This window comes from Tigriopus californicus, chromosome 1 (genome assembly GCF_007210705.1).
Source record: "Tigriopus californicus strain San Diego chromosome 1, Tcal_SD_v2.1, whole genome shotgun sequence".
NCBI classification, from domain to species: Eukaryota; Metazoa; Arthropoda; class Copepoda; order Harpacticoida; family Harpacticidae; genus Tigriopus; species Tigriopus californicus.
In genome coordinates, this window is record NC_081440.1 from 8,080,007 (window position 1) to 8,098,139 (window position 18,133).

At 41.3% G+C, this 18,133-nt stretch overlaps 1 protein-coding gene across 1 annotated transcript; it reads right to left on the reverse strand.

Moving 5' to 3' along the window:
* Positions 1-1,120: 1,120 nt before the first annotated feature.
* LOC131889971 (acetylcholine receptor subunit alpha-like) lies at positions 1,121-14,676 on the reverse strand. The gene is made up of 10 exons (XM_059239214.1): positions 13,491-14,676; positions 8,636-8,790; positions 8,367-8,547; positions 6,787-6,902; positions 6,222-6,390; positions 5,426-5,562; positions 4,917-5,063; positions 4,593-4,811; positions 4,129-4,390; positions 1,121-3,350 (listed from the first exon to the last, which is right to left on the reverse strand). The coding sequence occupies exons 1-10, from the start codon at positions 14,022-14,024 to the stop codon at positions 3,132-3,134; spliced, it is 2,139 nt and encodes a 712-aa protein (XP_059095197.1). The 5' UTR covers positions 14,025-14,676; the 3' UTR covers positions 1,121-3,131.
* Positions 14,677-18,133: the final 3,457 nt, after the last annotated feature.

Sequence of the window (18,133 nt, forward strand, 5' to 3'; positions counted from 1 at the left end):
GATGGTTGAACCTCAGCCGACCAATGGTTAGAATTCTATTAGGACACATGAAGCAATTGAACCTACCGGATGACAAGGGGCTGACGTTCGTCCATTATCTACATGGTGGCCGGAAATAAAGACAATAAACTAATTTGCCATGTAAGAACGAAGTTTGACGATGGCAACGGCAATTTCACGCAAAGAAAAGCAATCAAACTAGCATCATTGAAGAAGTTCTGATCTTTTTACTCCATATGGCAAACGTTTTTGACCACCACAAGGTTCCTTGCCATCAAAACGAGACTTAAAACGCCTTGAGAGTACATTGTTAAACTTGAAGACAATTTCTGTGGAATCCCATCATCTCATTAAATAGAACAGTCGTATTGAGGCTACCATTCCACTTTGTAACGGAAAACTATTTTAGGCTTTTGACAATCTTGCTAGCCGCTGGGAGTCAAATTGAAAAGCGAAATCGTTATTTCATAATCCCGCAATGTATTGTTAAAGATTTGTAGAACTTAGGAGAAAAGAATGTCGTCTACTTTGCAGTCCTTGTGCTTGCTCATCTCTACACAACTCAAATTCTAAATTGGCTATTGTCGACAATGCGTTGGTTTTCTTTCGTGCCATATTTTTTAAGAAGTGACTTTGATCAATTTTGTTTCTAAGCCTTTGGTGGCCTTTTTGCCCTCCCCAAGGCCATTTCAGTGAAAAGTTCGTGTTCAAAGTCTTCCAAAGGATAAAATCTTGAGTAGGAAGCAAGCCATTTGGAATCCTTCACTATTTACTTGTGGTTCGTGGAATAGTTGATAATCACTCCAAAGCAATTGTAGAACAAAACATATTCTACTGAAATTTGGAGTCTCCTCCATCTTCAAACTACTATTCTGAGGCAAGAGCCTACAGAAAGCACCACCTAATTGCTATTTGAGTTTTTTTTTTTAAGAGAATTCGTGATCAGCTGCCAAGGGGCACGGAGCTAGAGTGGACAAAAAATTGCCTCGGAGTCATTGATGGGGCTAGACACCTGACCTTTGTCCACTCGAGCTCTTGCGTCACACTGATTGAACAGTCTGATTGCTCGAAGTGGATATTTTGATCAGTTGAGTCTATTTTGAAGAAAGACATCGATGGATCATAGGAATTATATTTATTACTTAAATCAGTATAAAATTGTAATTGGATATACAAAAACATGCCACAGAATTGGCCCATGCATCTGCTATGCTCTGTAAATATGAGATTGCTAAGCACCAGTATTGAAAAATAATTACTCTATGAATTACAGATTGTGTCATGCAAGGGCACTAACAACACGCGTGAACGATTTCCTCCGAGTACTGAAAAATACAAATCTGCAATTCATATTTTTCTTCATAATGTGGTGACGCAAGTAGCAATTATAATGTAATTGAATAGTAATATTAGTAGTTTTAGTAGTATAGCGATAGTAGTAGTAGTAGTAATAATTATAATAATGATAATAATAGTAGTAGTAGTAGTAATATTAATAGCAGCAGTAGTTTAGTAGATGTTTGCATGAGTTCAGATGGTTGCCCCCACCCCACAATTGGAATGACCATTGGCCCTTCCACCACTGCATCCTCACCAACCACTACAGACCACAACCACAACCACCACCACCGTCATCATCGCTATAGTTGACACGTAGAAGCATTGTCAGGAGAGAAGAGCATGCTCAAAAGTGATTCAGAGACGGTGGGTGTGGCGGCATTTTACGTTCCATAGTATTCAGTAATGAAGTGGCGGGGACATATTTGTAGTCTTTAGACCTGTGGTGGCAACACTTCCTCACTCCTCGGTTACGATAAATATGAACTAGCAGTATTTTACAATTGAATCAATCGAATCCACCCAGCATCTTCCTCTTCTTTTTCTTCTTTTTCGATGTAATGAAAATTGTGGTCGTCGTGGTTGTGGTTGATTACGATGATTTTCAAGTCAGTGACGAGGACGACGAGGATGCTCATCTCAAGGATAAGGGTGTTTGTAGACGTGGATGGATTTTGAAAAAAATGACATTGAATCAATGTTTGGGTTTGGCTCTTTGTAAACCCTAAAGCCCTATTACGATGTGCATTGTTCGTCAATAGCCCTGCCAATACTATCAGTGGTGGTTGGTTCGACATAGGGTGGGGGCCCTACCAAATTCGTGCACATACATTCACCCAACCCGTGATGAGATCCATCCCTGGGTATATATTCTTGATGTCGTAATCGTTGTCCTTCGATGAGAGGGTTGTGGCACTGTCCGAAGTAAGAAGCATTTTGGTCAGTGGATTCTTCTAGTCTATTGTTTGCTGTATTGCTATGGATATCAAAAACGATATCTTTCTCCATGGTTCTTCTTCTTCTTCTTTTTTTTGACTATTCGCAAGCAGCCCCACCCAAGCTTGTGATTCGTCGGTTCATTATTCATCGTCGGGTTGCACTTTCTTCGCATGGAGGATCAGCGGGCAAGAATTTTCATCAGCATCATAAAACAGAAAATGACAACAAAAACCTAGGATTTTTTATGTAAGTACTGTTGCACTCTTGTTTTTGCTTCAGTGCGCCCAATCTGTAGAAGTTCTGTTTCAAACAAAACATCAGTCCATCTTATCATCATGATTATCACCATCCATATATTCATCTTTCCATCCACTCTATCTATCCATCCACTCTTTTTGTTTTGAAGCGTTCGTCTGGAAGTGATCCTCGCGTCAAAACCTGTGACCTCGTGGGATCGAACTAATCATATGTGGAGCACGAGCGAACTTGATTGCGATACTCATAGCGAGAAAGATGGCAGTGGTGGGCGAGTGCCAACCGAAGAGGCCCTTTTTATACGTAAATGTGGCCCGAGTCTTGCTCTCGAGATTAGAACTTGGAGCGAGGAACATAAGAATAACAAGAGCAGAGCTTGTATACAAGGAGAGCTCCATTGAAAAGTAGCCAACGATGGATGTGGGCGGTTGGTTGTATGAAGCATATGTTTGTTTGTTTGTTTGTTTGTGGCTGGTGGGCTGGCTGGTCAGTGAATTGGATGTGCATCGAGTTCGTTACTTGGATTAGTCCTTCATCGCGCACGACGGCGACGACGACGACGACGACGGCCACGGCCACGGCCACGACGACGACGAAGACTAGCAACTGCTCAAGCTCCTAATCTTTTCCTTCTTCCGGGTCCTTAGATGAGGTTCAATACCAATATCTGATATTTCTCGATCTATGGGCACTCGATCATCATAAAGACTGGGAGCTTGCAGTATAATTCCTGCCGTTCCAACGCACACAGCCAAAGTGAAGATCCACAGGAACAAGCGATCCAGCACCATGGCCACATACTTCCAGTCTTCCTTGACCTGGAATGGAAACAGGGCCAGAGAATAAAGACTCGATCGTTCCAACAAATTTCATCCTCAATGGAATCCTGCTTTCCTTCTCCTGTTTTCAGATTTGTCAACCGATTCAACCTGACTATCAAGTATTAAGTGAGAGGCTATCAAAGCACACAAACCAGAGGTTCCCAGGACCTATCAACGTTACTTGCTGTGAAATCACTGAACTGCAGAAGCCGCTATCTTAAAAGAAAATTAGTCCGAAACATGTTGGAGGCAATTTACCAACAGGATAGATTTCTTGTTCATCACATTATCAATATGTTGTACACAATTAAGTCGGATGAGCTTCTGGGAGAAAGGTGCGGCCTTGCCAATCCTCACGTCACATTTGTCACCTTTAAAATTATGAACTCAAATCCCTCCATGCAGGCTTAAAAATCAGAGTAATTCGATGCTCAAAGGATGAAAAATTGTAACGATTTGAAATGAGCAATGATTGAATCTTTTGCTTTTGTGCTCACGATTCCAAGTGAGTGCAAATAATATCAATGAATTTCAACAACATGCGAAATACTTTCCTTGCATTAGTTTCCTTACATATCCCGTGGTCATGTTTCGTTGAGCCACGAACATCTTTTGAACAATTCTACTGTACATTTTGCATGGGCTCATCCAACGTTGGTCCCTTTTTGGGACGTGGGCCATGTCTGGTATTGTCCGGGTCTTTTCAAAGGTGTCAGTGGTGTGGTCATCTCATTGACCTCAGCTGTACGTACAAATGGCCAGTGGCTGCACTAACCTTTGTGGCCTCTTCCTTGGCCTTTGTGTGTTCAGCTATGAAATTGACGCATGCACAAGCCTTGTGGAGCTGAGTCGAGCAATTGGAGTGGTCGTATGGAGGAAGATCCCCTGGCCCCATGGGTGGATGTGGACTCGAGCCTCCACTCAAATGTCCATCTACGGCCACAGGATTCAGAGCCTCTCGCTCTTCCTCGTGTAGTAAGCTAGCACCGTGAACTCGACAATCCGATTGGTACAAGTCATCTTCGTCTTCTGACAATCTGTAAACACATACAATTTATCATAACCTGTGACTCCTGAATATTGAAAGTACCAAAAGTGCCCGAAATGACAAACAAGGGTGACGTGGATAAGGTCAAGTGTGCAAAACCAAAAGGTATTTCGATTGCTTTTCTAAACTCTGGATAAGTATCAAATGAGTGGCATAGTATGAAGGGCCGATTTTGGCCGAATTGAGCTTACCTTGGTGAAAAAAGACTTGGTCTGTGCCTGGGCAGTCCTGGAATATTCTCAGGAAATATATCGGAGAATACCTCACAAAAGTCGTCGGATTTTTTTGCTCTAAAAATATCGCCATTATCAAACAGCTGGGCAGACTTCTTCTCGGGAAAGCTGGACACCTCCTTGGTGGTGGAGGTCTCTGTTCCCATACAAGTTCGTAACATCACTTTGCGAAATGATCTGGAACAGCGGCGAAGAAACAAATGACTCATTGAAGTATTTACCGGTATTAGCCCAGCATCCCATATCCAAATGTTCAACGGTAAACTGTGTCACTGAACTTACGAGTGTTTATCGGGTTGGAACTGTGGCCGTTTCATGATGAGCAATCGTGGAAGAATATGAATGAAAACCCTTTTGACCCATGGCGCCATTTTATGAGTTTGAGGAGAACGGAAATGGACGTTAAGCACCACGACAGTAACACATATACTAAAAGCGAATCAATCGGATTAATGAGACAAAAAGAGTGTAACCGACACTGTCATAAACCAAAGGCCAAATATTTATCCGGTGTGTTCGGTACAAAAATCAGGGCTAAACCTGACAGGTCTGTTGCCTGCGCTTAAATGAGAAGCCGACCCTTTTTTCAGCTCAGATTTAAGGCTCCCTTCTTTGTCTGTTAACTTTTTTTAGACTGATAGTGGATCCGGTCCCACGTGCTTTCATTGAAGAGTGGTGAAGCGCAATTATTAACTTGTTAGTAAAATGGATAACGTGCTTTCACGCAAACTTTGGAGGCGAGGGCTATCTTTATGCCGACAAAAAGACGATTAGCTGCATTCAACAATTACCTTATGGACACCAGAATCATTGCAAATATAAGGTATTTTCCCAGGAGTGGGACCACAAGAGATGTTGGCGGAATAATTTCTACTACCAGCAGGAAGAACACATACAAACTGGTGAGAATTGATATGGAGAGGGTTACCTGGAACATTCAAGAGTAAACAGATCGTTATAAAGTTTTTCAAACTCACCGACCTGCATGACATCTTTTGAAATTGAGGGAGGATTTGAAATGTCTCTTTGAGGCTATTTGAACTTATCAAGACTATCAAAGGAATATGGTGCCAAGTGCATGACCATAATAATTTATTCGCAATTTGATTTGAAACAAATGTTGCAAAAGTAAATAAACAACAGTTTTCGATTCCATGTCATGAAACCGTGGTAGGTTCCTCTTCATTAGCAGTTTGAGTTGATGTAAAATTTACAAGAGAATAATTGTTCTACTTCGAAGGGGCATTTATGTGAAGAGCTCTTGAAGATCTTTTAGCGACCGTTAGTTTTGAAATTTCGATTTTCCCTGGGCATTTTGCTCGCCTGCCAGGCTCCGTCCACTAAGGGTGAACTCTCACTCGTTTTAGCCAAACCTGCCGTACAATACTACGAGTACGTACAGTACATACGTAGACTCTATCTCCAGACACCAATTGTTCCCTCGTGCTCTGTTATGTCAATGACTGTCTCAATCTCCACGAGAGAGGTGGCCGATCCGATCTGGGCGAAGGAGTCCTTCATCTCGGTGGAGGTGATTCCCAAGGGAGCTGTTTTTTGTAAATCCCTTTCTACTCATGCTTGACTTACTTTTTCTCCACTGTCGGATGGCAAATAGAAGGTGAGGACTGTGAGGAAGGAGATACCCATACATGGAATGATGAGATTCACGGTGTAGAACAACGTTTTCCTTCTCATCGTAATGTTAAATGTTATGTCCAAGTAGGGCTCATCGCAACACGTATAGAACTTCTCGTGCCTAAGAAGTAACCAAAAGAAATATTTCACAACACTGAAGATATCATCAATACAATGAAATCTATGTATAAGAACTTCGGTTAAAGAAACAATTTTGATAGAAGCACCAATTTTATGGAAACCGTTGTTTTGTCTTCTTAAATCACTTAAATTATAAGAAATGTTTTCGTGATTTTTTGGAGGTGCTTTCATCCGGATATCATTGTTTGACATAAGGAGCAAAAGAAGCATCGTCGCTCAGTACGAAGTGTCCTTGGTAATTTGGCACATTACCCTAGATTTGTGGGGGCACTTATGCATCGTGTCCTCGACTAGATGCAGCTTGTGTACGTACATTATGTGTACAGTATACCACCATATGTACCGTATACTAGTAGGTCCATTGATGCTAGCTTACCGAACTGCTGGCACTTCCAGGATGTCCCATTCCACAGACATGTAGAACTCAGACAAGTCAATGCCAAGTGGTACCGTGTTTGTTCCTTCTACTTCGCACCAATGGCGTAGATCAACCTGAAAGGCATGATGACATATGTATTATGGATAAGGTGTCGAGAAAACTGTCCAAATGTGACAGGGCATATCTGATCAATTTGTTGACTGTCCTCACTCGGTAGTTGCCCTAATAGAGATGTCTTCCCAACTGATACCAACTGCTATGGAACGACAAACATTCGTCACGTTGGCATTGCAATCAATGATTGAGCAGATCTTAACGAGTGCCTAGGATCCACAGACCATATAACGGGCATTAAATGGTCTTTGGCTGGATTAGCCGATAAGCGGACAATGGATATTAGAATTTGTCCGCATGCTATAGAAGAGGCCAAATGTAGGACAGTAATGCATGTCAAGCTTCTATGAGCATCACAGCTAGCCCAGTTCTTTTTTGGTCCAACGTATTTTGTGCTGCATTGAGCTTAGTCCCACGTCAAAACCGAAGGCGTGAGTGGATTGAGTTGATAGGCCAAAAGCTTTTTTTAGTTTAAGCCAATTCGATCAACCTCGATTCGATCATAAAATAGCATTTATATTTGTCACAACCAATTGAAGCAATCATCGCTTTTAAGAATAAGATTGTCAAGGTGGATATTTTTAGTGCCAAAACGTTCATTTGGTTTCATTTTTTCCGTTTGCAAAGCATAAAAGCATTCCACTTCTCTTAACAGGGAAGCGTAACGAATGTATAATGAATCTTAGCCTTTCAAAAGAATCGATGCCTTTGAAACACTCACTTGATATCCCTGGCGATTCATCAAGCCACAAGACTTTCACAACATAAATCCAGCCTTTTTGGTATTTCCGTGAAGAAGCAATTTACTACCACAAGAATGTGACTAACCACAAGCCTTGTGCAATTTGCATCCAATATACCGTAACAATAGAACATTTGCAGGAATCCCGACTTGAGGGGTAGATTTTTTACTTTTTAGGGGGGACAATTTAAAAGACACTATCACTAATCTAACGGGATGTTGCGCGAAATGATAAGTGATAAACTACGTCTAGAGCAAAGACTTTTACACCGAGATGGAGAAAGACTGTATTTTTTACGAAAACTTTAGAAGCAAAATGCTTGTGTTTGTAGCGGTCATTTTATTGCTACACATTGCCTTTTTGTGCAATCAAGGCATTGCCCAAAATACTTTACGGAGCGCCACAACTACTCACTAAGCTAGAATATTGCAACCCCTTTGATGTTCGTGTTATCAATATTTCTACGTACATATGTATCGACTTCACCGTCCTAGTCCCACTTCGTATTCCTTTATCTAGAGAGCTCTCCTCAAATGGCATTGACTGCGCGGTATTGCTCCATGCATTAGGAAAATTTCCCCTGAGACATGCTCGCAACAAAACCAGCTGGTCGTCGTCAGCGGAGGCCAAGATGTCTCTTTATATCTACACTCCTCATTGCTCTTAGATTGCAGCCATCACACCTACCTACGACATTTGCTATGCATGTACGTAGCATACCTGAAAACCATCATAGGTCCACGAGCCGAATTTCATGACACACGTTTGCTCGTCGAAGGGGAAATATTCCACATCAATTTCACACGACGATTTGTAAATGGCTGGCGGTTTCCACTCCACGAGACCATTGTACGAGAGCGTGGCCTTCGTGGCCAACGTCACCTCGAAGTTGCCGTCGGCGCTAATGAGCAATTCAAAATACATGCGTTGAGCGTGAGATGAATGGCACGAGAATAGTACATAGAGGGTTTAAAGGCTATCAGTCCTACTTGTTGTACAAAACAATATCTGGTCTCCAAATGTGGTCGGACGGCACATGAAGCTGCTGAACTCCTCCATACTCGCTTGGGTCCCACACAAGCTTGTAATCGAACCAAAATTGTTCCACCCACAAATTCGTGGTCATGATTTGATTTTTCAAGTTCTGAAAAGGGAGAACAACAACAATGATCAAAATAGAAATAAAAAATTGAGAAAGATTTTGAAAAAAATATTGCACGGTCGCTGTCACTCGTCCGTGGGGCCATAAAAACCTTTTTATCTTTGGGTATTCGGATAACCTAATTGACATAAAACTGCTACACCTCAACCACGAAGGAATAGGTGGGGGTTCTGCTAGCGAAGTTCTGACTGAATTAATCTTGAAAAGTTCGAATCATCAAACCAAACTGCTCCAGAATACCATTAAGCTCTATGAAAGATCGCATTATATGAAATGGCAATGGCAAAGAGAGACCACTTCTGCCGTACAAATAAACGAAGAAAAGGGACCAGTAAGTCTCATGAATTTGTGGCGGTGCTCACTCACTTCAAATCCTACCAGCTTATCGATGGTGACTTAAAAACCAATCTTATAAACTACCCGGCTATGTTAACTTAATACCGAGGTAATCTTTAAACTTGAAGTGCACTTATTCGTTTCAAGGCAGCCCTTTTGGCATTTGCTATATATATGATTTCAACATCAATTTTCTGATCTTAAATAACTTGGTCTTGCTTTTGCAGTTCATTAAAAAAATACTCCATGAATATTCAGAAGCCCCACCAGACCTTTGATCCGATTTATTTCCATTATAACCCATCGACCAATTCAAGGCCATTCTTTTCAGATGTTTTGCCAACCTGAATCCGCCGGAATGTCTTTTGCTAAAGAAATTTTTGAATCACCTTTTTGCCTTTTTCTCAACTTGCTTATTTGAGGGCTGGCGAACAAACACATAAAGCTGAAAATAATATCCTAACGACAATAAAATTGGAAGAGGAAATAAAGGGAGGCTGAAAACAAAGGTCCCTGCAGAAGTTTCTCTTCGGTCTTTCGTTATTCTAAATGGATGCTTGCTATTGCATGTAGTGTCTGTTTTTGGTGGGGGAGTCCTCTTAAATAGATATTTTAGGCCTTCTTTCTAGTCTGTCTTGGTTCAAAACTGTAGCGCTACTTTGACGGCAATCCAATTTTACCAAAGTTACTTAGGTTGAAGTCTTATGATTGTCTAAAATCCCGTTGAAGAGCATCCTTATTGGACCTGCTAATGATCAAATGATGAAACATGATACCAATATGAACCCTAGCACATGTGGGCCAAATGAAGATCATTAGAGAACACCAGGCTCTTAACGAGATAGATGGCGTTACATGCGTCTACTGTAAGATCACCTCACAATCTTACTAAAAAAGAGACAACCCTAATCTCTGTGTCAATTTTAAATGACACTGTTACCCTTATCTGAACCATTTATGCCCTACTAAAGCTCCCTTACGCGGAAAAGACCTAAATTCTCAACGTTTGAAACCCGTTTTCAAGTTCGTTTTATGACTAACCAGGTTAAATACAACACTCGAAAACTTTCAGATAATTCATTTTTGGCGCTAAATAATGGAGTAATTTTAAGACTTACCATAGCCATGGAGTCTATGCCATAGCGTAGCATAATAAAACATTTGTTAACCTTCAAAGGCCAGCTATTGTTAAATTTTGTTTTCTTGGCGCCATCAAAACAAGCGAAGTCAGATCGCGGATTTGGAAACTCGCCTTTCATGGTCAACATTGTATTTTGATGACTAACTTTTTCTTATTTTTTGGAAACTTCCCAAACATTTCATTTCTTAACTCTGAAAAAGATATATCTGCCCACGGCATCACGTATTTGTACCATCTGACATGCTTGCTCAGCATGTTCAGGATTTATATTGGTCATCGGACCAAAACCGTTTTTTCATCCCCGGTGAGACATGAAGCGTGACCCAAAACCCAACTTTGAGCTCGCCCCCCCCCCCTGCGTAGGAAAATAATGACGCATGGCGCGCTTTATTTCGTTGCAAGATAGAGGAAAAAGTGGAATTTCACTACGCAGTTGAAGATGTTTGAAAGTTGACCTCCTCACCATAGTTGCCGGATTTTTTGTGGAGTAAGTTGAAAGTAGCCACTGGACAAAAATAGTTGCCACATTTAAACACAAAGCTTTCGTCGATATAAATGTTGAATACTATTGAGACTTCATTAAGTACTCTTTTCTCTTTGATATCACGGCAAGGGTTTTTGTCTGCAAAGGGAAAAGAACAAAACCTAAATTTAGGTGTCCTTAGCACTTGACTCATGTTTAAGAGGATCAAAAATTGAAAATTCACTCATTTATGTCCATTATGCTCCTCATCAAGGAGGGAATGTCAACTGATTTCACGTTCCTAACAAGGAAGGAACTACTGACTGAATGAATGAAAGGGAAGAGCAGAACTTCGAATCGAACCGAGTTAATCATACATACTGCTGGCATGCTTTTGCATACAACCTCCTGTTTTGCTTGTGGCGCAGTTTTCAGTTTCCAGAACTTGTTCCTTGCAGTCAATGGAAGTCGCAAGAAAGGGAAAAGTGATCAACACAAAAAAAGAGAAAGTTAAAACCTTATTTTGACTATTTCTCTCAACACCGTTAACAGCCCATGTAACCTAAAGCGAAAGGTACAATATTCTACTATTGCTGACGAATGCCTCAAGCACTCCCTCCCACTCTTGTGGCGTGAGATACAGCTTTACTGTACATGACTGAATCGACTAGGTATTAATCCCATCACTTTTTATTTATTATCATTTAAAGATAAATCCACCAAGCAACAGATGTGAATATCACATTTCATTTCTCGTTAATGGCTCGACAATCGTCCACGTAGACTCATCGAGCAGACCTTTGTCAGTTCATTTCAAACTATGATTATTTTCAATTACAATCTCATCACTGTGAAATATGATTATTTGTCGTTGCAGTCACTTTAAATCTAAACTTTTTCACTCACAGTCACCTACCGATGCCTTTACATTTTTCACATTTTTTCCACTTGAATGTTGAAGAAGTTATTTGTGGCTGGTTTACGCATGCAGTTTTGAAGGAATAATGATATATGGACTTACTTTTATTTTAGGAATTATATATATCAAATGACTTCATCTTTTCTTATCAAATGTTTCAAAATGCATATGAATTTTTTGAGTCAAGGGTGAGGCGATGTACTAGGAAAAATATTTTTTTTTCTAAATTACTTTATACAAAGAAAAGTGTCTGCAATAATGCTCATTAGTAGGTGCCTAAATGTCCTAAATTCAAACTGAGTTTAGCACCAGACTCACCAATGTCGCTGAAAAACGATTCAGCCAAAGAATTCGAGAAAAATGAACATTTGTCCCCAGCAAAAAAGGGGAGCCAACAACCGATTAGAAAAAAGGTTTTGTTTGCCGTGAAAAGAAATAGAAATTTGCAAAAATACAATTGCCTTGGGTCAAACGCAATAAACTGCTATGTAGGTAACGGCAATTGCATAATCGTAATGGCAATCATGTAATTGTTTCAATTACAATTTCCCAAAGGCCTACTTACAGTAGAAGCACAAGTCCCAAGCTCTTTAGAGCTGACCATCAAAATTTTATTAAAAAGACAATTTTCGTCTTTCATTTGGTAACATGGCAACCTCAATACCCAGGAATACTTATCTAGGTTCTTAGGCTCCAACGAGAGCATGTGGAATTCATCCCGTTTCGGGAAGTACACTTGAAGTTCATGATAAAGAACTAATGAAATGCTACTAAGATTCCTCATTCCTTTTCAGTCGAAAGGTTGCTTGGAACGCCAATGCAGCTAATTTGGTTAGCAAAATGGTAGGGCTTATTCTACATGACTTTGAGTGCTTCTAATGCAGAACCCATCCACCTTCTGGACGGGTTATTGGACATTCGAGTCATCGAGTCACTATAGGAAAGCGGTGGACGTTCACGAGTGGATAGATTTAATGCTTTAATAGTGGAGAGTTGTTTCATCACCACCTTGATGAATCTTTCTTTTCTCAAGCCTCCCAGCATACACAACATACCTCAGGCTCTTTTGATCAGCCAATGTCAATAAAAGTGGTGCATTGCCAAGAATGAGCTTGCCAGGCTTTAATTGAGCTGAAGTAGGTATGCACATCAACCCTAAGTTCAACTTGAATGGATCCACCATCACATCCAGATTACACGTAATCAATCATTCTTTGGGACTTTTTGGAAGTTATTTATACACACAGACGGTTTAATTTTCATGCAAGTGAGGCCCAAATCTTTTGTGTAAAATGCAAATCACTGGACGACCAGGAAAAATCAATAATTGCATATGGATTCGTAAAGTTATGCTAATGTGTGTTCAAGATTTTAAATTTTGTTCATGAAGTCTAATCGTATTTGAAAATCAATTTTGACAACAATTTGTTGATATTCATGTTGAAAGCCTATGACATATCTTCCTAAACAGACCATGAAACTAGAATATAAAATTCGATCAATTTTCTTGCAAGGTATCCATTTCCAACAACATGAGTTTGATATTTTAAATTATTACCCCTCCTCCACTTATGCGTTTGTCTGGCCCAAAGTAACATGTTGGGATTTCATGTATTATGAAAATCATAAGTTATGAAACATGATTGAAAATTAGAGTACAGCTTATGGCTCAAACACTTTTCAAGTTGATCACGTCTATGTTTTACATGAAGTCTCGGCCTCCTTAACTTTAGTCACTCGTTAACTTCGTGCTCGATACCATTAGTTATTAGCATGGGGTAAATCACTTGAGCGAATGTTATTGATTGGTTGAATACACTTACCACGTCTATCAATTGCGACAGCTTTAATTTAATCCGCACTGTGAGTGGATCGGTGGTATTGACAACAGGACGAACTAGTTTGTTGTAGTTGGACAAGAGATCATCGTAAAGCCGTTTGGCGTCGGGGTTCCCCGCGTTCAGTAAGGAACGCCCATGCGTTGTCGGAGGGGAACACAAGGAAAAGAGTAGAATCAGCCGAATGGTCACCATTCGCAGCGACGGACCCAATTGGAACAAAAGACTTTTGTACATTTTGGACCATTTCACGGCACTTGATGGGCGGGAGTGAGTGGGCGAGGAGCTGGAGGAGGAGCAGGGGGACGAGGCGGAGAGTTTAGTGCCCGAATGGCTCGAATTTGAACACAGGGGGAACCCAGGTGTAAACACCCAGCCTGGGATATGAATCCAGTTGAAAGGAAGCGTGCGAACCCACGAGATGCTCCAACATGACCAAATTCGTTGAGGCCAAGAAATGATTCTCGGTGTAGGCTCAGTTGACTTGTGTGGCGGGTGTTTCGAACTGGCCAGGGACATAGTAGCTTCGAACTAAGGGATATGCGGCAGCGGGGATGGGTCTGCAGGCCGCCTCATGTGGAGGAGTGTCTGAGTGGAATGAGAGGGCAAATCAATCAAGGTAGTGGCGGCGGATGAGATGATAGGAAACCAGGGTTGTGAGTCGGGTGGGTGTGCTTGATAATGAACGACAAGTGGGAAGTGGCTGACGTTGACAGAGCTGGGTCGTTGGTGTGGAGGTTGGCTGACATGCGTGTTGAACGATGCACGGCCGTATCTGATTGAGGTGGCATTTAGTTTAGCACTGGGCCATCTGCATGACACGAAGTTTCAAACATGTGGGTAAGATTGAGGTGAACATTAGCGTGCATGCAGAAGATGCGTGGAACAAGAGAACAAGGATCCAAGACGAGGCTCAACTATTGGTCCCGACAGGCTCATGGAATCTCTACCGTGGATCACTTTACCGTGTCATCGTCGAGGACACTCTCGAATGGCCCAAACACAACAAATGAAGAGACGAGTCCACATAGTGCCAGACTTTGCAAACTAACACCATGCCTTAAGACAGACAGTGATGATGTATTATGTGAGGCCTGCCATTTCTGTCTTAGTCATAGGAGCAAGAACATGGTGGCTGGCAAGTTTCGACCAATACTGCTTGTGTGTGTCGGTGCCACTGCTGCTGCTGTTGTTGCTGTTGCCACAGCCTTTGGACATGCTGCTCTTCCTCCCGTTTCCGCTGTCCTTACTAGAATTTCCACTGCCCCTTCCACTTCTTTTCCGCTACTCCTTCTTCGTCCTTGTATTACTACTACTTGAAGGCCACCACTCCGACTGCCGCGTTCCTTCTGCTTCTTCTGTTGATGGTCATACCCATGCAATGATCCATAGTGCAAGAAGTGCCAGCTAGCTGCTAGCTAGCTAGCCAGCTACCAAGTATTGGTGGTACGACCCAACGAGACGCATGCTGCTGCTGAGGATATTTCTAATGGATGTAAGCTGGCTACTAAGGCCTGAGCTACATGCAAGTTTGCCCTGTTCCTCTCATTCTCTTTCCCTCTCTCACTTAGCCACTCACTCACTCTCTTTCTCTCTCTCTCTCTCTCTTTTTCTTTTACTTTTTCCACTCTGTCCCACCACTTTGGTCGTCTGAATTCACAATTGGGAGGAAAGGATCTCGTTCCCTGGCTTCCAACAACTCCCGTGCAAGGCTGGCTCTTCGTTCTGTGATGATGGTGATGTTGCTGTTGTTGTTGTTGTGGCCTGCTGTAGGCTCGAGATCAGAGTGAGGCCAGGAGACTGACTCTTCAAGAGGGACGAAGAAAGAAAGACAGAGTTGGGCCACCACGGTCGCATCTCGATTCTCGGCACCTTCCCACTGCCTGGTCTTCTTTTTCGCTCGGCCTTTCGTTCACTCGTTCCTTCGTTTGTCTCCTTCCATCTCCGAAGAGTGGAGGAGCCTCTCATTGACGAGAAGCAAACTTTCTCATTGTACCAACCCGAATCAAGTCGCTGAATGTGGAATCATTCGCTCCAACGTTCAAGACGATATGAAAAGCGCTGGAAAGCCACGTCATTCTCAAGTGGTTGGTGGCCTAAAGCTTGCTCCGGGATGGTACCACTCATCTCCTTCGTTCGTTTGATGCTTTGGCTACTGCAATACTATATTGTATACAAAGACTAGTACTACTCTATGTTTCGTCTTGTCGCCCGCTCCCAAAATATCGACAGTGTTTAGCTCTCAATGCCTTAACCTCGACAACAATTGTGGCCTCTTGTATCGGCATGCCGCACTGATGTCAGATGAACAATGCAGTGGATGGAGATGGAGCCGAGGCATCACCACTAACTTGGCGAGCAATCGAGTAAATATTATATGTAATGTATAAGAGGATAAAGTCAAAAAGCCACCAACCAATATAGTATACCATATACACAATACTTGCCTTCAACAGTCAACAACAGCCAATGTGTCAATGCGGTATGAGAATACTATATAAACAAGGGGCAATCTGATGCTCATTCTCTGCCGTCCATTAACGTCTTAGGAGTCGAACACAGATGGCATTAGGTATTGCTTTTGACATACCCTCCTTATACGTACATATTTCAATTGTTCCAAACAAAGACATACGGTATTCATAATTCCGTTTCATTGCGAATCCTTTAAACAATGGCATCACTCATCACTTCTCACATTTTCCCTTTCTTTGTTAATGAATGAACTGTACGACTCTTTAAGACCTCCCGGTTTAGGCCGGAGGGGTAGTAATCCAATTGAACTAACATTCATGATCAAAATGTCAAAATTATTTTAAAAAATGTCAATAGATGGGTTCCAATATCGAGTGTTTATTCCTTGGAAGGATGATAGACAAAATTTAGCCACCTCATTCAAATCTGATCAGAATACGTTAGAAAATTGTTGGCTTAATTTGAAGGGCTGTGATTTGAAGAAACCATGTTTTAATTGATATAACGTCTATGACTATTGGAGAACGCCGATCAATTGACAACATGTCAAGTTTCGAAAGTTGCTTATGTTCGTTCTCTAATAGTCGTATCAATGCATTCCATAAAGTGAATGAGGCCAAGGTAGTGACGATGCTCGGATGCAATACAACCTCTCGGTTTTAGAGTAATCCAGTAAGGGATGAATGGCGTTAATGAATAGGCTGTCAATTGTTCAAGATGACAAAATGCGACTTGTCATGTCGGTGAGTAGAGTATAAATCTGTCTGTTTGCCTTAGCTTTGTTGTTATCATTAGCATGTACGTAGAACTGCATCTGCAATATACTATATGTAATACTAAACATTTTTCACAATCTTATCGAGGAATGCTTCAATATCCTTACGATAACGGCAAAACAAAGAAAACAGAGTTTTAGTTGACCAAAGTAGATGCTTTTGTCTCATTTGAATCTTGAACTGGTTACTTTCAAGCTTATGTCAGGCTCATTTCCGAAGTATGATTACTTCACACTACGAACTCTCATTCCACAAGAGCAACATTTTCCAGTGACCCAGACTTCTTGCAAATTCGTTTCAATTCTAGGGTCTGAGAAAGCCACGTCGCTCAAAAGATCAAGGTCACGTATCCTTTCACTACTATTTCTGGTCTTCATGTTTGAAGGTTTCTCTTGGCACTTTCTCCGCATGTGTGTATGTGACTGAAAAGAAAAACTTACCATCTGATGTACCGTAAGTGCTTTAGAGAATCTCTCTCTATCTCTCTCTCTCTCTCGTTCTCTCTCCCAATCTCTCTCAGTTTCAGTTTCAGTCTCATTCTACGTGTTAAATATGATGCCCATATCAAAAAGACAGCCCTGTGTGAGCTGAAATGTCAATCAATCTTGATGTCAGAGACGGGGATTAGTTTGATTTGTGACCAAATACAAACAAAAGGAAAAAATACTCACTAACAAATGCTTGAAATTGAACCGTATTGATTTGCATCAGAAATGCCAACAATAATCAGTATCCTTGTCCTGTACCATTGTTATACCTTCGTATGTCCTGTGTATCAAGAATATCACGTGCTACTTCAATGTCTCGGAGAGGCCAACCATAGACAAAAACCCATTTTTTTTAAAGTAAAGCAGCGATTCTTAATAAGATCGGGAAAAGATTCAACTTATGTAGTGCTCGTATAGCACGACATTTCCTCGATCAAAGATTCATTCCTTCGCTTAGAAAAAATGGGCAAAGGTGAACATTGAGCATAATTGTTCGATCCACTCGAGTGAGCAATAAGGGACATAATACCCTAAAGAATCGAGGTATCTAACTTCACGTTTTCAAACAAGTTATAATAAGACTGTGAGTACAAAGAAGAGTTTTCACAATGTTGATCAGTTGGCAATGAGAGTGTTGTCTTTTTGCTCCGTCATCATTATCAAAGTTACCCAAAATAGGTGTTCCTAAAGAAAGCAATACTCTCACGACAACTGTTTCCCAAAGAGGATACGTTAAGTACCGGCCATATAAATGAGCTTCACACGCTCCTCAGACTGTACCATAGGAAAGTAAAATTTGCGTAAAGAAATCTACCAAAAATCACGAACAAGGTCTTATATCGGGATTTTTCCCTATAACCGAACTCTGCCTTCCCGAAAATTCTTTTCA